Raw genomic sequence first — 27,508 nt, 5'->3', positions numbered from 1 at the left:
ATTTATTTGGCTGCACTGGATCTTAGTTTCGGCACTCGGGATCTTCATTGTGGTGTGCGGGATCTTTAGTTGTAGCATATGCAATCTAGTTCCCTGACCAGGGATCGAACCCAGGCCCCCTGCGTTGGGAGTGGGGAGTCTTAACCACTGGACCGCCAGGGAAGTCCCAAGACCTTCATATTCTCTTAAGACTCTTACTTTTCACATCATGTGAACCACGTTAAAATCTATATACATCTCACACTTCATAATCTTGCTATGTAAGATTTTATAATTTTGCTTTTGAAATAATTTAGCTAAAGTAACTAAAATATGCTGTGATTTCTCAACACTCATCATGTATATTTAAGAACTCTCCCTCAGGAAGAGCATCTCATCTAAAAACTGTTTTCAGATATAACGAAATTGTTTTGAACACTGAATCCAGCAATTAATATAGCTGATGCAGTATTACAGTTTGTAACCATTAATAAATGTTTATTAATTTTTATTTTTATTTTTTTTTGCGGTACGTTGGCCTCTCACTGTTGTGGCCTCTCCCGTTGCGGAGCACAGGCTCCGGACGCTCAGGCTCAGCGGCCATGGCTCACGGGCCCAGCCGCTCCACGGCACGTGGGATCCTCCCGGACTGGGGCACGAACCCGTGTCCCCCGCATCGGCAGGCAGACTCTCAACCACTGCGCCACCAGGGAAGCCCAATGTTTATTAATTTTGCTTTGGCAGATTTTTTTTAAATTTTGGAGACAATTTTTCCTGGTCAGCCTTCAGACATTTTCCCAAGCTTAGCTCATATGCCCAGCACTGTGAGTCTTACACCTAGAGGTAAACTGGTCCTCTGGGCTCGCAGCACTCAGCCAAGCTCTCCCAAAGTGATTGGGCATCGATTACAGTGAGTTCTCAGGGATGCCCAGCCATTTCACGGGACTTCCACCCTCAACTAAAACAATCATGAGGAGGTCTGAACAATCCAAGAAATTCTTACTAATTAAATTCAAATTCTGAAAATTTGTGAATTTTTGGCTCTTTGGAGAAATTTACCAGTAACCAATGCTAAAAACCTTCACTGGTGGCCTTGGGTGGAGTCATTCTTCTCGTTCAGTGGATGAAATCAGGTGTCATAAATCCAATTTACAGTATTTCCATTCTCCAACAAGAAATGAGATTTGGAAGCTGATTTGGAGTCACATTTCTAGGAAGCTTTTCTATCACTCCACAAAGTTATGCATGTACCACCAAGGTGTTTATAACTAGACCCAAGATAACTTCTTTAAAGATAACATACCAGCAACTGTTAGGTGGAGCATACTTTGTCGATTGATTTTTTTTTCTTTTTAAATTTTTTTCAGATAAATTAGGTCTTATCAAAGTGTATCAACTCCAAAATAATCATAGGTAGTCTGTTGACAGTCACAAAATCCCCTCTTTTGTTAGCACATGTTGAAGTGATAAAGTTAGAATTTGAAAACTCTACTTTCTAGATGTGCCCTCTAAAAGTTATCACATAACCAATGTGGTTTGTTTAGGGGATTCATTCCTGACCTTGGTTTGTTTTGTATCTTCTCTTAAAGCATTGAATACATACTGAGGGCATAGTGGTAAGCTCAGGGATACCGACATCAGACTGCCTGGGGTGGAATCTCAACTCTGCCATTTTCTAGTTCTGAGAACTAGGGCAAGCTACTAAGCCTCCATTTCTTCTTCTGTAAAATGGTACTAACAATACTTAATAGGATTATTCGCAGTATTAATCAAGTTATGAACGTAAAGCTGATGGTGAGCAATCAATAAGTGTTAGTTTTGAGTATTACTCATTATTTTCTCACACCGGATGCTCGTTATTAATGGTTCCCAAACATGCCAGGTCACTTTTCCGTGGACTTTTTTTTTTAAACAGTGTGGCCTTGGTTCTTGTATCTCTCTTTTCATGCGTAACAGCCCAAGCGCGGCCACCCTTCACAGGGACGATCGGCTCAGACCTGTGATCCACTGATGCCAGCCCGAGCGGCTGCGGGCCGGGGCGGAAGTGCGGGGCGGGCGCCTGCCGGCCGGGGCGGAAGTACCGGCGCACAGCGGAAGCGGCGACCCGAGCAGCCGAAGCTCAGGTGGGTGCCGGTGGTCGGGTGCCGGCAGTTGGGCGCTCGCGGGGCACCCCCTGGAGTCGGCACGCGGGCTGGAGAGGGGGGCACGGGAGCCCCACACTGTGCCGCACGCTGCCGATTTCGATTGTCACTACAGGAAATTTAATTAAACCGGGAGCCATAAATCCGTGAACCTCTGGGGGCAAATTATAAGCGTGAGAGTGTGTGTGTGTGTGCGCGCGCGCGCGCGATGGCGCTCTGGGAAGTGAACAGAATCACGGGTGGAAAAGGTAGCTTTTTAAGAAGCAGCAGAAAACATCATAACTTCATGCTTCTTCCGTGATTCACAGATGCCCTACTTCGGATTTATTCGAGTTTTATGAAGTGGTAATATAATCTCGACTGGCTGAGATGACTGCCTTTTTAAATAAATATTTTTGAGCAACCATGTTGACCTTTAATTGAGGGCTGAAAGGTTTAATCGAGGGTGCTGGCAGGAGCACTGTGAGTCCTGGGGCTCTCTGGACCTCCTGTCTGCCTTTGTTGGGCAAAAGCAGCCCTCTGGGTGCTGAACCACGAGAGAATAAATCAGAGACTGTACAGTTCTCAAATACTTAGCCTTGTCAGTCACCCCTGACAAATACCCCTCATACAATTTTTTTAAGTAAGTCCAGAGTTACAAAAAGTCTCTACTAAATTGCTACTAACATGAATAGGCAAGTGTCTGTTTCTAAGGCTGTTCTGTTGAAGAACAAAGAGTTTTTTGCCTGGCAGGTCTTTATTCTTGTTTCTTAACAGAAAGTATTTTACGTCGTACTTTATATTTTAGAGCACTTAAATCCACAGTATGGCCCAGCTAAACCCCAAGGTTCTCAGCTCCTCCAGGACAGGGATAGTGTCTAAGATCTGTTATGCCCCTCACACTTTCTAGCACATTCCCCAGCATAAGCACGTCTCCTTAACCACACATTACCTTGGTTAGGCAGCCATGAAAGCCATGTCTCAGTGTGGGACTGCTAAAGATGAAGTGGCTATTAGAGGCCACAGTCTTCTCATTTACTAATTATCTCAGGAATACTGTGAAAATGCTTATGAAGCTGTCTACCAATATTTACAGCTGTATGCATTGAGATTTAAAACACTTGGAAAAAGAGGTGTGCCCTGGAAATACTGAGTGGTTATAGTAATATTGGGGGTAAGGCAGAACTAATCATGGTTCTGTGTGAAATGTCGTAGCCTAATAACCTGGGTCCTGTTCTGCTGAGGAATTGCCTGGAACCAAAAAGGTCCTGTTGTGAAAATTAAGGTTGGCGGGGCTAGTGCTTTAGAAAGGTAGACTCTGCAGAGTTTCTTTCTTCGTGCTTATTGTGGTCAGTAGTAGCTACCTGCCAAGGAAGGATCAATACTTTTATGTCTCCTTTATCGGAGGAAAATATGGCTATGTGGTTTTCTTTAGATGGATTGATGGCAGGTAAGGAAATAGAAAGGAGGATTTTCCAACTTGGGAATTTATTGGACTGTATTTCTATTTTATTCCAGATGCCTGGTTCTCACGGACCCTTAAGTACCCAGAGGCAATGTGGAAGTATGCCTTCAAAATAAGGGTTTTTTTATTATTAAGGTTTTTGTATTTCATAACATGTGCATACTCCAGCTGGCTGATGCATTTAGTTACTCTAATGCCAGGGCTCAGGGTTTCACACGTAGTAGGACCTTGAAGAGATCTGGTACAAGTAGTACTTTTTTTTTATGTTCCTTATTTTAAATCTAATTTTGCCACTGCTTTATTCAAGGAGGGTACATCAGAGGAAGCCAAAAGCCAGCTGGAATAGTTCCTGCATGCAGTTTTAATATTGTTTGCAATTATTTTGAAGGGGAGAAACTATCTGGATCCAGGGATGTGTAGCTACACAGGTAGCAGGGACTAGGTGAGCTTCCTTCATCCTTCCCCTAGTATCACATAGCAAGTTTGAGAGACAAAATTATTTGAGGAAGAATATGCAAAGTGAAAGGTTTGGGCTAAGTTTCACGTAGATATTATTCCACATCCCTACCTTCCCATCTCAGTTACAGCCGCAGAGGACTGGAGGCATGAAAACATTACTCTCTTTTCATTCCAATCCTTACCCAAGATAAGATTTCCAGAGATAGAGGCAAATTCAAAATACCTTCTATTTTAAGAAAGGATTTCAGAGCATTTTACCAGTAATATCTAGTAATAACCATTTTACTGCTATAGGCTTCATCACTTTGGTATTGTATTATTTGTAAATCTTTCCCCTACCCAAGGTGTGTCCTTAAGGGCAGGGAAAGTATCTTAATCACTTTTATATTTCTAGTATCTGGCACGGTGCCTGGCACATAACAAACACTCAGTACATGGTATAGAAAGGAGGCTGGATCTTTAAGGAGTATGAAAGCATCACTGGGAATGCAACAAGGTAGAGAAAAGAATATAAAGCAGTAACCTTTCAAGGAGCTACCAGTGCAGTTATAAATGCTGCAGTTACTAATGCCTCGATAAACAGCTTGGAGTAGGGAAGGGCATATTTGAAAATCTACAGATGGTCACCAAACTGCCTTCCAAAGAGATCTAGCCTGATCAGTTTGCATGGTCTTTGTTATACTGAATAGAGTATGCAAACTAAAAGGCCCCACCAGCCCCCTTTCTACTCTCTCTCAAGGCCTGCCATGCCCAGCTCCTCACCCAAACACCTGTTGAGTGAATATTTGAAAAGTATCCATTTGAAGGTATGCCAAATTATTAGCTTACCTAGGCCACTAATATCTTGGTTTGGTCCTGCCTTAAGGATAAAGGACTTATGTTTGTTCACTATTTTAAGGCTAGGTTACCCAAATAATATTGAAGGAAAGCCACAATCATCTTTTCTACTTTACTAACATTTCAAAAGAGTTCAAAGTTGACAGCTTTTTGTATTGTAATAGGGCAGGCATGTGGTATATGCTGCTTCCTTCTGTTGCCAATGGAATTCCAACAGAAACCAGAATGTTACTACTGGAAACAGATGAACTTCCTCTCATTGTTCCTGTACTTTTTCATATTAATCATGAAATAATGGGGAAGTGGCTTCTACTTTAGTCAGAGGGAAGGACATAAGACTGAATTATTTAATTTTTTAAACTCTTTTCTTCTTAAAACATGTAGTTCTTCTAGTCAGCCAAGAGAAAGGCTACTGTTATTTAATAGAAATTTAGTCAGCCAAAGCAGCTTAGGATATAGACTGGAAAAAAAAAATGAGAGAGTTCTAAATTCAGCTCTGTTTCTCCAAGTTCGAAAATAAAGTTAATCTGTATCATCTTAGATTTAGAGATCAGAACCTCTTTCTTATAGTAAAAGAATTCTGCCATCCGAAGCTGAGAGTTTTCCTCATTCTCTCCATCCTTAAATTAAATCTTAAACAAAATGTGATATCTGTTATTCGGTATACTCTGAGGATTCATGTATAAAACTTTTTGAGACTTTTTTTGGAAAAAGGGGGTTGAACTTGGAGGTCCCTTGCAGTTCTGAGAATTCTGTGTTGGTCTCATCATACATAAAAATAGGCACTGTTCAAAGAGAAATATAGAGAAAAAAATTGCAGTATAAAAGGCTTTGGTAAAACAGTTTCTTTATCCATAAAGCAAGGGAAATCTCCAAAGTGTCTTGGCATCCAGTTCCAAAATATTAAGATTTTCTATCAGTGACAAGTTTTAAGTAACAGAATAGGACTCAGAGAATTGCAGAATCTCACATAACTGAGGGTGGCTGAGGCATGACCTCAAGAGTGGATAGTTCCCAACATTCAGGTATTAGTGTCACAAGTCCAAAGAAATGCTGGATTTAATATCTCAAATGTTCCAAGGTCATTTGCTACAAAATGGCTAAAAATGAATGAAGCATCTTTCAGGTCTTGTGTGGTCATGTGGATAACGTGCCTCTTAGGCAAGATGAATTGGAAATGGTGGAGTATTAGTGACAAATGGAAGGCATTGCCTGGGTGGATGGAGTTTGACTTGCGAACAGTTACTTTTGGAAATGAAGTTGTGTGCTTTTTAAATAGCAAGGAAACTGGCATTACTAGCTGGGCACAATAAGACTAAGATGTTTTAATGAAATTGCCTTCTTTCTGGGTCAGTATTAAGTATCAGATATACCTTCAAAGGGAATGGGTCATTTTGGTTAAGAAGGATAATGTGGAGAGGAGGCTGCATAATTCCTTATGTACTTTGTTCCCATCCCTTGAACTAGCATGATTTTGCCATCATCTTAAATGCTATCTTTATGGAATGAGGGAATTTTCAAATTGGTTTTTAAATTCTATTAAGCCCTCATGTATGATATAACCCAACCACATTATTCAGGCTTTCTTGGCTTTCAGCTTTGCAGCCATTAAGTCTTTTTTAACATCTTTATTGTAGTATAATTGCTTTACAACGGTGTGTTAGTTGCTGCTGTTTAACAAAGTGAATCAGCTATACATATACATATATCCCCATATACCCTCCCCGTTGCGCCTCCCTCCCACCCTCCCTATCCCACCCCTCTAGGTGGTCACAAAGCACCGAGCTGATCTCCCTGTACTATGTGGCTGCTTCCCACTAGCTAGCTATTTTACATTTGGTAGTGTATATATGTCCATGCCACTCTCACTTCATCCCAGCTTACCCTTCCCCCTCCCCGTGTCCTCAAGTCCATTCTCTACATCTGCATCTTTATTCCTGTCCTGCCCCTAGGTTCATCAGAACCATTTTTTTTTTTTAGATTCCATATATATGTGTTAGCATACGGTATTTGTTTTTCTCTTTCTGACTTACTTCACTGTGTATGACAGACTCTGTAGGTCCATCCACCTCACTACAAATAACTCAGTTTCATTTCTTTTTATGGCTGAGTAATATTCCATTGTATATATGTACCACATCTTCTTTATCTGTCTGTGGACACTTAGGTTGCTTCCATGTCCAGGCTATTGTAAATAGAGCTGCAATGAACATTGTGATGCATGTCTTTTTTGAATTATGGTTTTCTCAGGGTATATGCCCAATAGTGGGATTGCTGGGTCATATGGTAGTTCTATTTTTAGTTTTTTAAGGAACCTCCATACTGTTCTCAATAGTGGCTGTATCAATTTACATGCCCACCAACAGTGCAAGAGGGTTCCCTTTTCTCCACACCCTCTCCAGCATTTATTGTTTGTAGATTTTTTGATGATGGCCATTCTGACGGGTGTGAGGTGACACCTCATTGTAGTTTTGATTTGAATTTCTCTAGTGATTAGTAATGTTGAGTATCCTTTCATGTGTTTGTTGGCAATCTGTATATCTTCTTTGGAGAAATGTCTATTTAGGTCTTCTGCCCATTTTTGGATTGGGTTGTTTGTTTTTTTGATATGGAGCTGCATGAGCTGCTTGTATATTTTGGAGATTAATCCATTGTCAATTGCTTCGTTGGCAAATATTTTCTCCCATTCTAAGGGTTGTCTTTTTGTCTTGTTTATGGTTTCCTTTGCTGTGCAAAAGCATTTAAGTTTCATTAGGTCCCATTTGTTTATTTTTGTTTTTATTTCCATTTCTCTAGGAGGTGGGTCAAAAAGGATTTTGCTGTGATTTATGTCATAGAGTGTTCTGCCTATGTTTTCCTCTAAGAGTTTTATAGTGTCTGGCCTTACATTTAGGTCTTTAATCCATTTTGAGTTTATTTTTGTGTATGGTGTTAGGAAGTGTTCTAATTTCATTCTTTTACATGTAGCTGTCCAGTTTTCCCAGCACCACGTATTGAAGAGCAGCCATTATGTCTTAATAGTACTGAACATTGTTGCACACTCTGAATTCAGAATATGCCTCTGCCCTAGGCCAGATGCTGAGTCAGTATATTTAAGGTTGAGGATAAGGGGAGGGGTACAGTGTGTGCAAGCCCCACTGTGTTAACAAGAATTAGTCCAGAATCCCCTTTGGACCCCTGGGTGCTAGAGGGAGTGTATAGTAACAGTATATTACTGTTCTTTTTTTTTTTTTTTGCGGTACGCGGGCCTCTCACTGTTGTGGCCTCTCCTGTTGTGGAGCACAGGCTCCGGACGCGCAGGCTCAGCAGCCATGGCTCACAGGTGCAGCCGCTCCGCGGCATGTGGGGTCTTCCCGGACCGGGTCACGAACCCGTGTCCCCTGCATCGGCAGGCGGACTTTCAACCACTGCGCCACCAGGGAAGCCCCTATATTACTGTTCTTGATCAGCATCTTCATTTTATTTTTCTTAGCTGAATGTTTTTCTGGAAACCAACCCCATTACCAAGTAGACTCCTCTGAAGCAATGATCTGGAAAATGTGACTGCTAAGGTCCAAAGATTCTAAAACAAACTCTTGCTTACTCTGAAGATTCCTCCTCCCTTTCATTTCACATTTGTCAGCTTGCTATAGGTCTAGGCAAACACAGCAGCACTTCTGGACATGGAGGAGAATGCCAAGATGATGAGGGTCTGCCATTAAAAATCATTCTTTAAATGTGTCCATCAATAAGAAAGAAACACATTATTCTTCCTTTTCAGAGGCACTTTTCCATCTCAGATGCTCAAACAGTTGCAAGATCAGTGTCCAGCCACCCTAATGTCGCCTCCCCCATTTTCCTGCTGGGTCTTTTCTGATGCCAAGGCTTTCCAGTTATGACTGAGGAGCTAGAGAAGCGAGTTTGCAAAGAGCAAGTCCGTTTACACTTCTGCCCAGATCTGTGTATGAATTTTGGTCCTCTTTTAATGGCCTAGCATTTTAGACTCCTACAGGTAACTACTTCCAAGCCTTTCTTTGGAGACCTTTGACGTCTTGAGCTATTGCCATGGCATTTCTTCTGTATGTGGTTTCCCCTTCTCTGATCTGGAAGATATTTAAAAAGCAGAGCCTACGTGCAGAGTTTCTCCTAGTCTCTAAAACGACAGAACAGGACAGGGGGTTGTATTTCCATTTTACAGTTGATGAAACAGGCTTAAAGAGACAAGGAACTGCCTAGCATCAGAGAACTAATTCGTGGAATTGCCTGTCTTTGGGGTTTATATTTATGAAATCTGCACACAGAAATGCACCCAGGTATTCAAACATGCTGAATAACAACTGAAACTCTGTAAGAAAGAGTAACTTTAAAGCTCTAGATGAAGAATCATACCATTTGTGCTTAATTCCCCTGACGAGTTCATGGGAACTATGTTCATTTAAATTTACTTTGACCTCTCTATACAATTTATTCAAAAATACTTTGGAACAAGTTTTGTCTTTAAAGATTATTTATAAATCCAACTTTACCACTACCTAGGCAGCTTCTGTTTTGATGTACAAGGGTTGGGTTGAAGATATCATTGGTAAAATAATAGTGGTACTGAATTTTCTCTTCCTTGAAAATATAAAGGCAAGTATTGGGAAGGAGCAACTGGAAGGGAAGTGACTTTTGTTCAGAACCTATCAAGGGGAAACCTCTACCCCTTGCAAACTGAATTTCAGTATCCTGTTCTGTAACTATGTGAGACCTGAGTAAGGTAAGCCAGTACCTGGTGCCGAGGTATGTGCTGGTCTAGGTATTCAGTCTTAGGAGAAGATAAATATGCTGCATCTTTAACCAGTGATATCATGTCTTAGGAATTCCTATTTAAGTAATGTTCACAATCTGAAGTTTTCAGCTATTTCTGTTTGAAATATTTTTCAGTTTTGCAATTCCCTATTTCTGAGACTATTATGCCTAGAGTTTTAAATCTTCCTTTTGAGGCCAGTAAAAGCACATTTCAGTCAGTAGAAACATCATCATTATCATTATTAGTAACAATACCTTATTTTTGGATTATTTAGTAATAAATAGTTAAGCCTTATTTCTCTATTCTGCTTTTTAACTTATACAATGATTTTTACATTTATTATCTCTTTTTAAGACACCCAACCAAATTTTGCTTTTACTCTTCTCCCCTACCCCACTGCCTCCATCCTCAGAAATATCCCCTTTTACTTAAGATGTGAAATTAGGCAAGAGTCAGACAAGGTAGTTCATTTTAGGGGTAGGCATTGGTTGGCAGGTTTCATTCTTTTGGAGCAACATGAGACGCATCTCATCTGATTTGTGGTAGCTTCTTTGACTACCCCTATTCTAGTCCAAGCCCTTATCACTCTTTTTGACAGTGGGCCACTCCCCTCTTTCTGGAGACACTTTCTCCTGTTGGCTTCCATGATGGCCCACTTTTCTGATTTTCCTCCTACCTCACCAACCTTTCTACCTCCTTTGCTGGCTCCTCTCTACCCAACTTCTGATGTTGGATTGCCTCAGAGATTTGTCCTGGGTCCTCTTCTTTTTCTCTGCTATTTAGATGGTCTCATGATCTCAGGTGTAATTACAGCCCTTAAACTGAGGGAGTCTCAAAATTTTATGTTCAGCCTTGGTTTCTCTCCTGACTACCAAACCTGTACACGCGACTTTCTACTTGAGTCTCAGCTTGTCCCTCACTGAGCTCCCAGACCCATACATCCCTGAATCTGTTCCTGCCTCAGCTGCCATTTTAGTAAATGGCACTGCCACCCACCCAGCAGCTCAAAACCAAAACTAGAATAGTCCTTACTGTCATTTTTAATTCCTCATATCCAGTTCACTGGCAGGTCCTTTTGGCCCTGTCCACACCACCCTCCTTTCTCACCTGGACTACAGCAGTAGCCCCTAACTGGGTCCCTGCTTCCACTCTTGACATCCATTCTCACACAGCATTAAAGTCATCTTTTTAATATGTACATGAGGGACTTCTCTGGTGATCCAGTGGTTAACACTTCACCTTCCAATGCGGGGGGTGAGGGTTCGATCCCTGGTCAGGGAGCTAAGATCCCACATGCCTCGTGGCCAAAACACCAAAACATAAAACAGAAACAATATTGTAACAATTCAATAAAGACTTTAAAAATGGTCCACATCAAAAAAAAAATCTTTTAAATAAATAAATATAAAATGTACATGAGACCCATCACTTCCCTCCTCTAAATCTAACTGTGTGAAAATAGAACCTCAGTTCTTTAACATAGCCTGTGAGGCCTTAGGTGATCCAACCCCCGCTGACCTGTCTCCTCCACTCTTCCCCTTGCTTACTCTGCTTTAGCCACATGGTCCTTTCTGTTTCTTCCACTAAGTCAAGGTTGTCCTTACCCCAGAGTCTTTGCACTTACTGTTCCCTCTCCCCAAAATGCTCTTCCTTCAGATCTTTGTACCTTCTCAGTCTTTAGCCTCAGCAAAAATGACACCTGCTCAGAGCATTTTATTTAAAGGACCTGCCTTAGTCACCATCACATCACCTTGTTTCACTCCCTCCCCTCTGCTTACCACTGTCTGATGTTGAGAGACAGAAAAGAGTCTCTTTAACTTCCCTATAATATGGACCCCATGAGGCCAGGGACCTGACTTTTCTGTTCACCACTGAACCCAGTACCTATGAGTATCTAAGACATGGAAAACAGTAGGTAATTGTTGAATGAATGATCTCATCCCACACCTGGATTTTCATAATTGAACTCTTTCCCGTCACCATTCTTCTTTCCTTTGCAGCCATCCTGCTCGCTGCTGCCAGATCAATCTCCTAAAACACCGATTTTATCACATCACTCTCGTTTAAAACCCTTCATTGGCTCCCATCCAAAAGGCCACAGCATTCCTACTTCATGCCTTTGTGTCTAACCCTGGCTTCGGAATGCTTCCCCTTTTTCTATGTATCGAAATCCTACATGATTTAGGATCCTTCTCTCGTGAAACCACTTCCAATCTCAGCCCACAGTACTCTTCCTTTCTCTTATGACATTTAAAGTTGCCCATTAGATGTCCCTGTTGTGATCTCTCTTGTATTTATATTGTTTCAGTGAGGAATTTAACTCCCTCCTCCTGAATCTGCTGGAGTACATCTCTCTATAATTCTTGTTGCTTGTATCCAGAATGTGGAGTTGATTTCTCCATGTGAGAGTTTTATTTGGAGGGAAAGAAATGGACTAAACACCAGACAGGATGAAGAAAAAACAATAATGGCTTATTTTGCTAAGAATTTGAAGCGGTGAGGGGGCGATATGGGGGCAGAGTGTATGTACCAAGTGATGGATATGTAAATGCCATATACCTTCAGTGAAATTATAATCTTACTGGTTAGGCCAGGCCCACACTTCAAATAGTTAGAAAACTTTTCCACAAATCAGTGTGTTGAATGCAGATTAACAGAGCACCCACTGCATTCAAACAGTGTAGTAGAGACATCCAGATACTTGGAAACCCCACAGTCATGGTAATAATTTAAAAAAAAAATAAAAAGGGGTTTTGTCTGTAGGAACTCATATGACCAGTCATTCCTTTCTGGGACTGATTCTCCACAGGCTTCTCTGCCCCCCGTGGTAAACCTGTTGGCACTGAAGCCTGGAAGTAGAAGCTGCAGGGAATGTCTGCTCAGGGTTTCATGTGTTATGTGGGATCAAATCAGCAGTCCAAATGCATAGCCAGGCGAGGCTGTGGTGATCATTTCGCAATGTATGCAAATATCAAATCATTATGTTTTACACCTGAAACTAATATAATGTTATTTAAAAAAAAGAAAGAATGAAGCTGAGCATGAGGCCATGTACAAGTGGGCCCACAGGTGGGTGGTGAGCTGGGATCCTTGTTGTAATATCATGTCTGAGTTGGTGCTACCTCCTTGGCGGTTCCCCTGGCTGGGTACCCTGACTGCTGTGGCTGAGGTGCTGAAAAAGCACCTGAGATCTCACGCACGCAGGGAGTGAGGGCCCCGCTCCAGGTTGCCTTCCACCCCCTACCCTCTGTTTCTGTTCTATAGCCTCATTCTAACCCTGCTTAGCCCCTTGGAATTGACACCTCAAAGTATCTGCTCAATTTACAGCTTTGATTGTGTCTCTATATGCTGCATGTCCTTGTCACTCTTGGCTCCACACTTGGACCCAAGATCCTAGGGTAGGCTCTCACTTGTTTGGGAGAGAGGGAGGTTTGGACACAGCTGACTGACCAAAAGCATGTAAGACCACTGGGGAGGCATCATTTGTCCCTGTTTCCCTGGATTAGGTAGAGCCCAGTGACCCAGATGAGTCCCCTAAGAGCAACCTCACCTCATTACATAAACTTTCAGTAATCTAAAATAATGGATTTTGTTCCCAAGAGAGGGATGTGTTTGTGTGTGTGTGCGCGCACATGTGTTTCTAGTCATTGTGTAAAAATAGGAATGCTGTACTTAGATGATAAAGAATGTGAAATGGAGCACTTAACATCTCACATGGCATAAATGACGGGATGGAAGCCCTGAGCCTCTCTTTCTGGAATACAGGTTCAGCGAGAGTGACGGTAATAGTGTTTGGTTAATGTCAGCTCAGCATTAAATTTACATTGTATTCTTGTGAAGAAGCTCCAACATTATCTGTTAATAATGAAGGCAGTACCTGAGTTTATACAAACTTTTTGATTTTGCACATGAGCTGAGAACACTGCAGCTTGCTGATGAGAGATCATATGAGCTTGGAGATTTGGTGTGCTCAAGGACTCTTCATATGAATAAAAATTCTGGTCAGTGAAGGTCAGTTTCTCTACTCAAGCAAGAACAATGTTGTTTCCCTTCTAATCAGACACACACAGCATTTGAAGAATCCAAGAACCCCACATAAGTGATGTGCAGCCATAGCCTGGGCGGCTCCTCATGCAAGAAATGAATAATCCTTAATAAAGGCTCAAATGACCCTGGCTTCTTTCTATGCGATAATCAGTTGTTTTAATGGTATGTCCTTCAGTGCTTCACAGGGAAAATTCTATATCTTGCTTCAAGGAGGGCTGAATTGGTCCAGTGAGTCCTCCTCCATGTTGTTATTTGATTCTGCCATAAAGACCACTGAAGTCGGCCTCAGTTTTGTTGAAAAGCCAGCATTCCCTTTCTCTTTCAGGGTGATCCATGCCTCTGAGCGGCAGTGGACTTGAAACAGCAGGAGTCACCATCTTTATTGTTAGGCTGTGGAATTTGTTTTAGGCACATTCTAAATCCAGTCTTATGCTTTTTTTTTTTGTCTGTGACAAAGGTGACCCAGTTGTGCTTCTTTGATATTATGAACACATCTCTTTTTGCTCATATCACAGAGGCATGTAACAAAATACAGAGGATAAAATTGTGTCTTTGTGTATAGTAAGGACACACACTTCATGACTAAATTCAGTGACATAATCAAAATGGTACTGTCCTCCCACAGTCATGAGCCAACAGGCATAGACCGCCTTTCAGACTATTTCTTATAGTGCTGAGATACTGTTCAAAAATAATGGAACTAATGAAAATGTCACATTGTCAGAGTAGCCAATATTAAGATTTTACTTCCAAGAAAGCATGATGGGGTGACTGTGACACTGACAGCAGTGGTGTTAGGGTTTGGGGTGTTCCAGTTGTAGTGTATCATTTTTCATTTTACTTTTTGTTTCTAGAACAAAGTGAACTCCAGTGTTCAGAACTTTAGCCATAATATCTTATTTCTGCCTAGGAGAGGTATGGGAATTCTTTTTTGTATCAGACTCTAATATAATTTTATAATACAGTGCCAACAAAGAAATAAGTTAATTTAACAATGTGGTAAAACGCACGTGCCCTAGTGCGCTAGAGCATTTGGAAAATATGCAGGTAGTAAAATTGCATAATGCTAATGCATTTCTCAGTAAACAAATGTGCCATGTTTAAGTGATTAAATACATATTTTAAAAAAAGAAATAGAGACTAACATGGAAAAGAGAACTAGTTTTAAACAAGATGGTTGTGGCATCTCTGAAGACTTTACTTAGCTTTTTGGGTTGGTTGAACAAGTATTCTAGCAAATCTGGAATGAAGAGCAACTCTGTTTACTCTGACAGGTTTTATTTGTCTTGGTTGCAACCAAGACCACATGCTGTGTTTTGTCATGTTGGAAATACTGAAGCAGATTTCCATTGTGAATGTGAATTTTTTTTTTTTTAACAAAAGCCTTAACACCTCAGTCTCAACTCAGTTAGGTGAAAGCAGTTAAGTTTTCCATTCCTTACCAGCCTGACATCAATAAATCTTAAATCCCGCCACCAAAAGCACACAGCTGCCGTTCACTGTCCTGGTTGTAACCTTAGGTCACTGCCTTAGATAGCCTGCTCTTTCTCATTTCCAAGAGCTATCTTTCTACCTTTACTCTCACAAAACTGATTTTTAAAATTTTCTTTCTCCTTCATTTTATACAGTTTCTTTAACTTCATGCCCTAAGAGGGTGTGCCACTGTTGGCGTAAGCCTTGCCGAAACCAACGATGCAGAAATTTCTACCTGTCGTAAACATGGCTAGCATTCCATTGATACTTCCCCTTTTTTTTTTTTTTTTTTTTTTGCGGTACGCGGGCCTCTCACTGTTGTGGCCTCTCCCGCTGCGGAGCACAGGCTCCGGACGCGCAGGCTCAGCGGCCATGGCTCACGGGCCCAGCCGCTCCGCGGCATGTGGGATCCTCCAGGACCGGGGCACGAACCCGCGTGCCCTGCATTGGCAGGTGGACTCTCAACCATTGCACCACCAGGGAAGCCCTCCCCTTCCTTTATATCCTCTGTAGACAGAGCCATGTTTGGAAGCTATTGTCTCCAACCACATTCACCTATTGGAGTGTTGGTTCTGCTGAATTTATGGAACATATATATACCAGGGCTTATCACTTAGTTGAAAGCAGCACAGCATATTGTGAAATTGTTTAGATCCATTTTCCTCCTTAGAATAATGCTGGGTTCTTGTAAAATCCTTATCACATTCCTTTTTTATGCATTATCAGGACCATTTAGTTAGCAGGGAGATCCAGGGAGAAGTGGAAGACTAAGGATTTAAGAGAGAAGGAAAGATTATAGTTTTCACAGATCAGAATCCAATCCTTTTGTCCCGTCTTCTTTACTCTTTTTTGATATGGATTTAGTGCTTTTCTCTAAAGTCATATCATTCTGTTTGAAATGAGTTTAAAGCTAATCTTATGCTGAGAAGCCTGCTCACCAGTAGAGATTAGTACATAATTATTACAGGCATGCTCTCTGGAGCAGAGCAGGAGGAGATTCAAGGTGGTGGTGAAGGGGCTGGGACCAGCTGCAGCACCCTGGCCTGCATCTTGTGGACACCGTGAGGAGCACTGACTTTTAGTTAGGATATGAGATCCGCCCACATAGTGACTGCTGTGCACACTGAGTGTCTGATCAGGGTTAGAGGTGAGACTAAAGATGGAGGGAAAGGCTCACTCCAGTACTATTAACATTCGAACAACTATTTGAACACCTACTATGTACCAGGTTAATTGTAGATGCTCAGGAATATTGGGGTGAACAAGTATCTGCTCCTATGGAACGCATACTGTAGTAGAGGGGACATATAGGTAAAGAAATAAGATAGTGAAGGATAAAAGGAAACCGCAGCAAGATATGAGGAAGAAGAGTGGTGGACTGGCCCACATTGGTAAGGTAGTCACTAAGGCATCTCTAAGGAGGTGACATAAGCCCAGGCCAGATGAGAAGCTACTTAAGAGTTTTTCATGCAGAGGAACAGCAAGTACAGAAATCCTGATGAAGAAATGATCTTTGGTTATTCAAGGAACAGAAAGAGAATCTTTGTGCTGCAAGTTGCCAAGATAAGGGAGGGGAAACTGATAAATGAAGTTGGAGAGATAAAGAGAAGTTAAGAAATGAAGATACCAGGAATGAATTCATGCAAGGAATATTGATAAGTGATAAAGTCAACAGTGCATATGTGTTTTAAAAGTGAAATCATCATATCTGTAGTTTAAAGGACAAAGCTGGAGGCTCAGTAGAATACCTAGGAATAAGTAGGGTGTCTTATGTCGAGCAAAGTAGCAGGATGAGAGAGCTTCAAAGCCTAGTGTTTGACATGCTGCTATTACCAAGCTGTTCTTATTGGAATATCTCCAGTAGAAACACTAGTACATTTGTGGATGCTTTAAAAAATGATGACCATCTCCTTTTAAAATACTTCTTAGAAAAGCTGAGTAGATTTTTGTTTTTGACAGGTTGACTCAGCCTAACCTCCCCTATAAGTTCCTCTAAGGACAGCTCTGTGTTTCCCCACCTCTTGCAGCAGAGGGGCATAAATCTCATAAGTAATAGCCTTAACCTTCAGGTACAGACTTGTGCTTCTTGCTTACTATCTCCTTTACCGTGAAGGTGGCTGGGCATTGTTGAATGCTTACCTATAAGATAAGCTATCTCTGCGAATAAAAACCATTTCAGGAAACTTCCCACATTTTAGGGGATCATCAGGATGCTAGCAAAATCTGCAGGTGAAATTTTTTTATTCTAATTAACAAACCCATGGAATTTGCTTATAGAAACCAAGTGATTAGACATACAACTAATCCATACATTTGGATTTTTTCCCATTCTAAATTCTAAATTTGGAATACAGTGAATATTGAGGCATCATGAAGACTTGCCAAACATCTTGGCCTCTCTGACACTCCTGGACTCCAAGAAGCATATCTGAAGTCTTCAAATTCCATCATAGATTTGCAGCTTACTGTTTCTGTTATAAAGAGCAAAGTCTAGGGCACATAAGTTTACTGTCTCTTTTTCTTTTGGCAGAATTAAGATGCTCTGGTTTCAAGGAAATAGCATGCAACTTGCCAAACACTCCTTTCAACTGCTCTTGAGAAATCTATCTGCCTCCAAGACTGCTCTGCCTGTGCTAACCTTATTCACAAAGGTACAGAGTAAAAAGTAAAATCACTACTTTAAAAACATAAAGGATTAAAATGTTGGGTGAAGAAAGTTGTACATTTAAGAAAGGGGAAAAATGTTGAAAGGAAAGCAATGGTATAAATTTTCTTCAGGCATGCTTCTCAATTTTTCAGTTCCAGTTACAACAGTGGTAACTCTTTATCCTACCCAGATACTTCATTGTGTCACTGTTATCAGGAGGTAAATTAATATATTTAATCGTCATCTGATCCATACATTGAAAGAAAAGAACTATCAGATGTTTACAAGTGTATCACTTAGAAATATAGTCAACTCTTATTATTTGTGATAGTCATGTTCTATAAAGTCACCACGAACACTGAATTAGCAAGTACTGAACCACTGCTCCTAGGGCAAATATAGGGTTAGGTTCCTATGAGCTTCTGGTCACAACATTTTTGAACTTATCAATACATAACCTTGTTTTATGTGTGTTTCTGTTTAAAGGCATCTTATTTAACATATATTGTTGATTCATTAACACTGAGCTCAGGGCCAACAGCACTGTAACTTATGCCTGAACAAAGCTTATCTAACACAGTATTTTCTCTGTAAGGCACATCACAGCCTTCTTATGCTTAGAAACATTGGACAGCACTTCAGCACTATGCTTGGGCCATTTTAAATCCCAAAATAACCAAGAAAAAGCACAAAAATGCAAAAACAGTGGCACTAAGTAGAAAAGGACACTTGTTTACAGTATGAGAGCTGGAACAAGAAGGCAGAGCATCATCCTGTCCCACCTCAGCCAGAAATGTGCACTTTGAGCAACTCAAATTTTTCGCTGCTCTATGCACCTGCATGTCTGTGAATGACTACAAAAACTTGGATATTGATTTTAGGGTTACAAATAAGTTTTAGCTAATAGATGAATTTGCAAATACAGAATCCACAAATAATGGACTGACTGTACTTATTTTCTTATCCCTAACACTGGTTTTAAGCTATAAAGCAAGTTTAAATTTTTAAGAGCTTTTTCCTCTAAAATTTATAAGACAAACATTATGGATTTCCTTTTGCTAGTTAACATTACTTTGTGTGATTTGTAATCAAAAAGGAAATAAAGTTCAGGGTAATAGAAGTACCTGTAGTGAATAATACTGCAATTCAAACAAAAAAGGTCTCTTGTTTGATAGATTTTTTTCAGATTTCAGACATTTTAGCAATTTGAATATATCTGACAGTTATCTAATAACAAAGTTTAAGTCTTTTAAAAATTTATTGAAAATAGTTAACCTTTACTTTTCATATTCATAAGTATATATTGCATTATTATGGAACAAAACTATTTCATCATTTGTGTCTACATATGAGAAATGTGTGTGAAAATTAACCACAAAAATAAAATAATCCCTTAAGGCTAATGGTGCTCACTCAGCCTAACTATTCTGCACTATTTTTCAGTTTGAACAACAGCCAAGTTAGCCAAAAACATGTGCCAAAGCAAAACACACTAATCTTCCATTCAGCTTAAAATTTGTACCAAACCCTTCATTTGTGTCATTAGACATATAAGACGACATTATTCTCACCTCCCGGAGTTCACAGTCCTCTGAAAGAAAAAGTACAGTATCAGGTCTCTTTCAGTTATAAATAACAGAAAGTACTACCCAGAGTGGCTTAAACAAAAAAAGGATTTTACGGGTTAGTCTGGTTTCAGGAGTAGCTTGATTCTGAAACTTAAGCACATTACCAGTCTCTTCAGCACTGCATTCTCTAGGTTAAATCAGTTCACACTCTGGCTCTTCATATGGATAACTGCAGTGATCCCAAGCCTCAGATCTCACATTTCAGGTATCTACAGAAACTCCAGCAAAACCCTCACACTATCCTTTGGCTCTGATTGGCCGATCCCTGAGCCATTTGTAGTCGAAGGGCTACTATGTGCTGGATGCCTCAGCCTAAATCAGGTGTTCCACCCCCGTTCAGGGAGGAGTCAGCCACATGCTAAGAGCAGTTTTGTAAGGCAAAATCACAGCATTCTTGCTACAAGAAAGGGGAGTGGGTGGTAGACAGCCAACCCACCAAATGTCCACTACAATTCAGGGATAGGGTAAATAAGTGCTGTATTGGCACCACTGAAAATCCTAGACAAGGATGTACAAATGTTCCAGACCACTGGGTCTTGTCATTTTTCAGCTCATAGATTTCTTTAAAATTTGATGACCTTTCCTCATAAAAATACATACAAACGTGATAAGTTGCCCAGACTTCCATAGTCCCTGGGTTGTTTGTTTTGTTTTGTTTCTGGCTGTACTGCACAGCTTGTGGGATCTTAGTTCCCCAACCAGGGTTGGAACCCGGGCTCACAGCAGTGAAAGCATGGAGTCTTAACCACTGGACCACCAGGGAATTCCCGTTCTCTGTGTTTTAAAAAAAATAAAATAAAAAACCTGATCCTAGCTCTACTAAAGTTTTTTTATTATAAAAGCAAATAGTACCAAATTTGGTACTTCTGCAATTTCACTGGTTCTTGTTTTGCTTTTGCTTTTAAGATCGTCTCTTGACTTTTTGAAACTTTCTCAGAGAATTTTAACGTGGTTATCTTAAAAATCACAGGCTGGGCTTCCCTGGTGGCTCAGTGGTTAAGAATCTGCCTGCCAATGCAAGGGGACATGGGTTGGAGCCCTGGTCCGGGAAGATCCCACATGCCATAGAGCAACTAAGCCCGTGCGCCACAACTACTGATCCCATGCGCCACAACTACTGAAGCCCACGTGCCTAGAGCCCGTGCTCCGCAACAAAAGAAGCCACCACAATGAGAAGCCCGTGCACTGCAACAAAGAGTATCCCCCGCTTGCTGCAACCAGAGAAAGCCCACCGCAGCAACAAAGACCCAACGCAGCCAAAAATAAATAATTTTTTTAAAAGTCACAGACTATCCATAATCTATTTATCGATAATGCTAAAATAACATAATGAGCCCTGAAGCAGGAAAATATGGCCAGAAGGACCTTTCTGAAGGAAAACTCTCTTTTGATGATCCAGGTTCTTATTTCAAAATAAGGTGAGTTAAGCTGGAGGAAGGGCCTCCATAACAGCTCATTTTTCCTGTCATGTTAAAAAGCAGGTTTTATATAAGCATCAGTAATGTTGAATCTATTTTTAGCTCATATAAGAGAACCTATAGTAGTACCTGTTCATTGAGTCAAGGCCTGAGAAGCCTTTAAAATCTGCCAATGATCCATAGCATTCTCGGCAGACTTCTCCTCTAGATGGTTAGGGTGCAAACAACAATGGGCACTAAAACTCGCTTGCTCCTAAGGTGGAGAGTTAGTCTGGGAAACCTATTGCTGACACTTGTAATGAGAAAACTGACAAAACATTGAAGAGTTGGTACAATCATCACCCAAAGTAAAGAGATTTTTCCCTTTTAAAGATGGGACGATCACTATCTAACTCCATCCCAATGGGTTATTAGGAAAAACAGGCTTGGGAATCCCCTGGCAGTCCAGTGGTTAGGACTTTGCACTTTCACTGCCATGGGCCCGGGTTCAATCCCTGGTCGGCGAACTAAGATCCTGCAAGCCGTGCGGCACGGCCAAAACAAACAAAAACAAAAACAAAACACAGAAAAACAGGCTGGCAAATCTCAGTGCCCCCCAATCAAAACAGACTTTAAGACATTCTGGTGATGTCAGCCAGGCCTGGAAGGTGCTCCTGACCTAGGAAGGACAAAGCCCTAGGACTATAAATGATATGGAAAATAATCTTCCTAGATATCAATTAGATGAAGCCAGTAACAAAAAAATGTAAGCATCTAAATGTATTGTGTGTACATATATATACACATATATATACACATATATGTGTAACAAATATAAGCATCAACATTTAGTAGATAGATTTATTTGTCAAGAAAAATCAAAACACAACTAAAAAATGCTGAAAGCCCATTTACCATGAAATACTAGCTATTTATAAGATTCTGTGGCAGTGTTTTGCTTTGGAAAATAAAACAGTATAACCTGGTAGAAAACTGTCCTTTAAAATAAGTATAATCTGCTTCTTGTGGTTTTTGTCAGGCTGAATGCCATTCTTCGGGTTTAATGGCTTTTTTCGTCCTGTAGGATCCATGCCCCCTTTGTGATGAAGCCAAGGAAGTACTGGAGCCTTATAAAAACAGGGTAATATAATACAGTGTGGCTTTATGTATATGGAATAGATACTGTATGTAGTATAAAGTATCTGCCTGGATCCTTTAAGAGATTGAATGATTTTTTCATTTAAATTTTCTTGAGAGAGATTTTAGTGCTGATTTCCATAAAAGTCATTACACCTAAGTGTTTTTCTCTGAGCAGTACTGGTTTTCTTACTCTGACTCTTAAAATGAGTCAAAGTTAACTAGCAGGTACAGCATTTGGGCCTTCCGTTAAGTTTTTGTCCCTATTCCTTTTATCTTATGTTGTCATTTCCATGAAAGTGTTTTCCTGTAGCAAACCATGACACCTTTCCCAATCTTACAGCCAAAACATGTCTTTCTTGATTCTCAGGCAGCTTCCCAGTTGGGACATTGTTTATTTCATTGGGAACTGAGTAGTACCTGGATGCTGAACCTAACAGATGTAACAGAAAAGTAGCAAAATTAGGGAATGTAAAGAAATCAATCAGGTTATGGAATTCAGGGTCATTAGCTGACTGTGGACCTCAAACAACAACAGTAAAAGCCTCTCAGCATTAGAAGCAGTCTGGGGATCAGTTTGTCACTACAGCCGTTGCGTTGTTCCATGTTCTCTGAAATCTAGAGCTTTAGTCTGTCTCTGTTTCAGTTTATTTTACAGGAGGTGGACATCACACTTCCAGAAAACTCTGCTTGGTATGACAGATATAAATTTGACATCCCCGTCTTTCATTTGAATGGCCAGTTTCTGATGATGCATCGAGTAGACGTCTCAAAACTTGAAAAACAGCTCCAGAAACTTGAGCAGCAAGGTGCAGGAGGCTGATGAACGCCCTCAGGATTTTCCACCCTCTCTGTCCAGAACTCATTTTCCTGAGGAAATGACTGTGGCCTCATGCTCCTTTTGCCACTTGCACACAGCTCTAAGAATGTTCTGAACTCAGTGGTGCCAAATAAATGGTAATATTCCTCTTGTGATTAATGGAAGTACCAATGTGGGAACTGTCTACCTGTTGGCATTTTATAAAATAAGAGGAGTGTATTGGCAGGGAGGGGATGATGGAAGGCGGGAGAAATCTACTTGTTTTATTTATTTTTCTCCTTTGTATTAGTATGGAAGCATTTCACATTCACTGGACAGAGCCTTTTATAGGAAAAATGCTCTGTGATCCTGTTGCTGCCCTAAGGGCTTAACTTTTTTTTTTTTTTTTTTTTTTTTTTGCTGTATGCGGGCCTCTCACTGTTGTGGCCTCTCCCGTTGCGGAGCACAGGCTCCAGACACACAGGCTCAGCGGCCATGGCTCACGGGCCCAGTCACTCCGCAGCATGTGGGATCTTCCCGGACCGGGGCACGATCCCGTGTCCCCTGCATCGGCAGGCGGACTCTCAACCACTGCGCCACCAGGGAAGCCCAGGGCTTAACTTTTTAATGAAAGAATAAATGTTCTTCCACTTGGTAGATAAAGTGAAATGTGACTTGTTAATAACTGTGCACAGTCAATAAAAGGATGTTTGAACAAATACATCTGCATGAAATCTATCTCAGAGGAATTTAATAATACCTGTTTAAAATTAGAGCTCTTTTTTTTTGGATAGAAGAGAATAATTATCCTAGCCAAAGACACTTCGTTTGAGAAAAACAAAAGACTTAAACCCCAAAATGTATATAAGAATCTCAACGTGCTTTACAGGTAGTCAGTAAAGTGATTTGTAATATTTGAGTACTGCCTTTGATAGTTTTTCAGTTATCATCAACTGAGTTAATTCAGCTATTTTTAAGACAGTGGTTTTATCAAGTTTTAATATCTTGGGGAAAATTCACATCTGACCATAACTGAACAGATATGTCATCTAAAGAAAAAATATTCTTCACCATTTTATGTAAAGTATTAAAAATGTAGTTGTGTACTCTTATTTGTATTTAGTCAGGTTCAGCCAATAGAGGAATGGATTCATTTAAAAACAAAACTGCCTTTTCCTCTTAAAATCGCATCATTGCAATTTCATCTGTAATGAAATTCTTTTGAGAACGATTTCAATGAATTTGGATAGTGTGATTCATTTAGCTAGTTTTTAATTTTATCAGTATGAGTTAGTCTTAGAAATTAGAGAATTTTAAAGCTAGCCAACCTTAGACATTGTTTAGTCCCGCCCCCCTCATTTTATACCTGAAGAGGACTCTGACATTCAGAGAGTTTCAGGAAGTTAGCTAAGGTCACACAGACAGTCAGATATCAGACCAGGTCTTGGCACCCATCCCAAATTTCTTGTACTACCTGGGTTCTCTGCAGGGCCCTCATGTTATCTCACGTAAAGCATTCTTAACCATTGTGGATCCAACACAAATTAAGAAACAACTTTAAAAGCCCTCCAAAGTAACAATAGGAAAAAAAAATCTTACAATTGAATGCCATTGTTTCTAATTTATAAATTTTTGGAACACATCTTATTTGATTTTGTAAATATTCATTGAGCCCTGTGGTAGGCAAAATTCTAGGGTGACCCCAATGAACCATTACCCTTGTATTCCCTCCCCTTTGAATATGGGTGGAACTTATGGATATGATGAAATATCCCTGCTGTGATTATGTTACAGTATGGGGCAAAAGGAAGATTATCCGGGTGGGCCTGGTCTAATCAGGTGAGCCCTTTAAAAGCAGAGTGTTCTCTCTCGCTGGTTGCAGAAGATGAAATCAAAGAGATGTGCTCCAGCTAGCCTGGAAGGAGGCAAACATGCTTCCTTCCATGTTGTGAACTGCCAACAAGCCAAGAAACTGGGCAACCTCTAGGAGCTGAGAGTAGTTCCTGGCCAACAGCCAGCAGGAAAATGGAGACCTCAGTCCTACAGCTTCAAGGAGATGAATCCTGTCAACAATTAGTGATCCTAGAAGAGAACCATGAAACCCAGGTGAGAATCACAACCCTGGCTTACATCTTGGGTTCAGCACAGTGGGAATTTGATCAGAGAATCCAGCCACACCACGCCTAGACGTCTGATCTGCAGACTCCATGAGATAATAAATGTGTGTTATTTCAAGCTGCTAAGTTTATGGTAATTTTTTACACAGCAGTAGAAAACTAATAGAAGTCCCTACAACACTGAAGGTGGTAGGAGTATAAAAATGAATAAGGCACATTCTTTGTCTTAGAGACACTCACTGTCTTGGGCAGCAGAGAGAGGAAAGTTAATAAAGCACTACAACATAGTGCTGTGAGAGCTGGAGCTGAGACATGTAAAAAATGGTACAGCAGCCAGATGAGGAAAGTGGCAGGAAGGCATCATAGAAAATTAGACTTAAGTTAGGTGAAAAATAAAAGAGTGTGGAAGGGAATGGCATATTTAGAAAATGTCGGGTGGCTTTGTGTAGCTGGAGTGAAGGCGAGGGGAGTGAAGAACATGAGACTGATAAGAAAGATTGGGGTTCACGTTGTGAAGGACCTCAGGTAAGGTGGGTTTTTTCCCTGCAGCCGTATCCTCCCTTATTTTCTGCCCTCATCCAGAGTCAGCCCTTCTGTCTCCTGATTCCTCAGAGGTATCTGGCCTCTCTATTCTAGCCTTTCTCAGTCTTTCTAGTCCTCAAGCCTGCTAAGCTCAGAAGTCCCCCGAGTAGCCCTTCAGGACATTCACATCTTCAATACAATCGGGTGAGAGGGCCATAGACAAGATCGCCCTCTTATGTATCTTGGCACTGTGTGTTCCTTTCTTCCTTCTCCAGACAGCTTGAAAGCTACGTGGGCCGTGTCCTAGGGTTGTTGATCAGAGAGTTTCAGGGTCTGCTGAGCTAAGGAGAGAATCCATTGGTTCCCTTCAGAAATCAGGGCCGGCCAGAGACGCTGTAAGTTTGTTTTTTGGAGCAATTCTTGCTTGAGTATAGCCATGTGGTCATAGGTGTGTAGGATGTACACAGACTTCATCCAAACAACACATTTCTGACATGAGAATTTCAAACAAGCAAACAAAAATCCACCACAAACTTAATAGGGTGTTAAAACTAAAGTGTTGGCTGAGGCACCAAGACACACAAGGTGCTACGTTCCAAAGGAAATACTAGATCACATAAGGACTGCTGGATATTTGGAGGATTTTTTAAGAGAAAAATGTGCTCTCACCTCCCACCAAAGTAAAAGCTTGAGGTCATGTAATGTCAAGAAAAAGGGACATGAGTGGAACTCATCAGAAAGCCTAAGGTATGTCTCTGGGTAGGAAGAACATGGTGGTTTAGCTCCCTTCTGGAAAATCATGTGAAAGAATAGCTTGCAAGCACTTCTGGTGCAGAGCAAAGGAGGGAGTCTGCTGCCCTGAGTTTGTCCAAGGAAGAAGGGAAGAAAGGGAGTGTGTGTGTGTATCTTCATGGATTGATGTGTGCCAAACGGGAGAGAGGGCTGGCTGGGGAGAGCCTTGGGTGCAGGCAGGCCTCGGAAGAGGTGAAGCAGAGCAAGACTGGCTCCTCGGGGTTGAGGAAGTAGGTGGCTGCTCAAATGGAGAGCGCATTTGCCTGAATCAAGGAAATGGCAGGTGAGACAACACCAGCTATGAGTGCGATCTCCAAAGAACCTGCCAAAGTATCTGTGAAATGTGGTCTGCTTTACATATTTCTCAGACCCAGAAAGCTGGAGGCCATCTTACAACTTCATCACTCAAGGGACCACACTCCTGCCCCTCCCTGCTTCTCCCACCTTGCCCCACCCCAGCCCCAGAAGGATCTTGCTCCTGCCAGGAGCAAGAAGAGAAAGACCTTCCCCTTCCACAGCTGCCCACCTGCAAGTGGCTTCTCATTGGGATAAGGGTAAGACTTAATTTTCAACCAAGTTCCACATTATATAACATGGGAATAGATGCACTAAACAGTATTTAGAGTGACCAAGGACTTTCTGTTGCCTAAGAATGCTCGAAACTGTCCTAACACTACCTGGTTTTTATTTTATCCTAGACAGAGTGAGAAACTCCCCAGTGAAAACATTTTATAGGGATAGTGGGAGACATAAATAAAAATGCTTCCTAATTGTATTCCATATTCAGAGCATTGATTACATGTGCCTAATGTTTTTTACCTAAAGATCTTCAATGAATTTAATTATTCTTATTTGAGAGAGGAATGTGGTCATGTGACTAAGAATCCTGGAGACTTTCAGTAATCCATCTGGTCCCAACAGCTGGCAAACGGAAAGGCAGCTATCTAGAAACATGTCATCTAAAAAGGTGGTGTGATTATCCCACTGTTGATAAGCATCAGACAATGTTATGTCACTTATTATAGTCATTTTCCTATGATATTTGTAGCAGCAATTACTTTTCCTTTCTAAAATTATGTTTAGGGATTGATTTGTTTTTAAATAAAGACTGATTTTGACACAAGAAGCTCATAATATTCTCCCAGTCCCAAAGGAAATAGTGATATCACCTCTTTTTTTCCTAAGCTAATGCTTTAAAAAGAAGTGGAATTAACATTGAGTTTGGGACTGCATATTGCTGCTCTTGATTACAGTGCTGCTTTCTTCCAGATGTCTCATCATAACATCATAAGGGCTTACCGGAACACATAACTCTTTGGCC

At 40.9% G+C, this 27,508-nt stretch overlaps 1 protein-coding gene and 1 long non-coding RNA gene across 3 annotated transcripts in view; one reads left to right on the top strand and one right to left on the bottom strand.

Moving 5' to 3' along the window:
• LOC149749634 (uncharacterized) overlaps nucleotides 1-27,508 on the bottom strand; it is a 171,724-nt gene that overhangs the window by 125,325 nt on the left and 18,891 nt on the right. The gene's annotated exons all lie outside the window — the stretch shown is intronic.
• On the top strand, nucleotides 1,879-26,605 carry C3H5orf63 (chromosome 3 C5orf63 homolog). The gene is made up of 4 exons (XM_022588698.3): nucleotides 1,879-2,102; nucleotides 17,679-17,799; nucleotides 21,905-21,961; nucleotides 22,604-26,605. Exons 1-4 carry the CDS (start codon nucleotides 1,990-1,992, stop codon nucleotides 22,778-22,780), a joined length of 468 nt encoding a protein of 155 aa, XP_022444406.2. The 5' UTR covers nucleotides 1,879-1,989; the 3' UTR covers nucleotides 22,781-26,605.

Source organism: Delphinapterus leucas, chromosome 3, assembly GCF_059928025.1.
Source record: "Delphinapterus leucas isolate spDelLeu-1000000601 "Yukka" chromosome 3, BTC_Dleu_Yukka2, whole genome shotgun sequence".
Classification (NCBI taxonomy): Eukaryota; Metazoa; Chordata; class Mammalia; order Artiodactyla; family Monodontidae; genus Delphinapterus; species Delphinapterus leucas.
The sequence above is the reverse complement of the archived record's forward strand: the minus strand, read 5'-3'. Positions and strand labels throughout refer to the sequence as shown.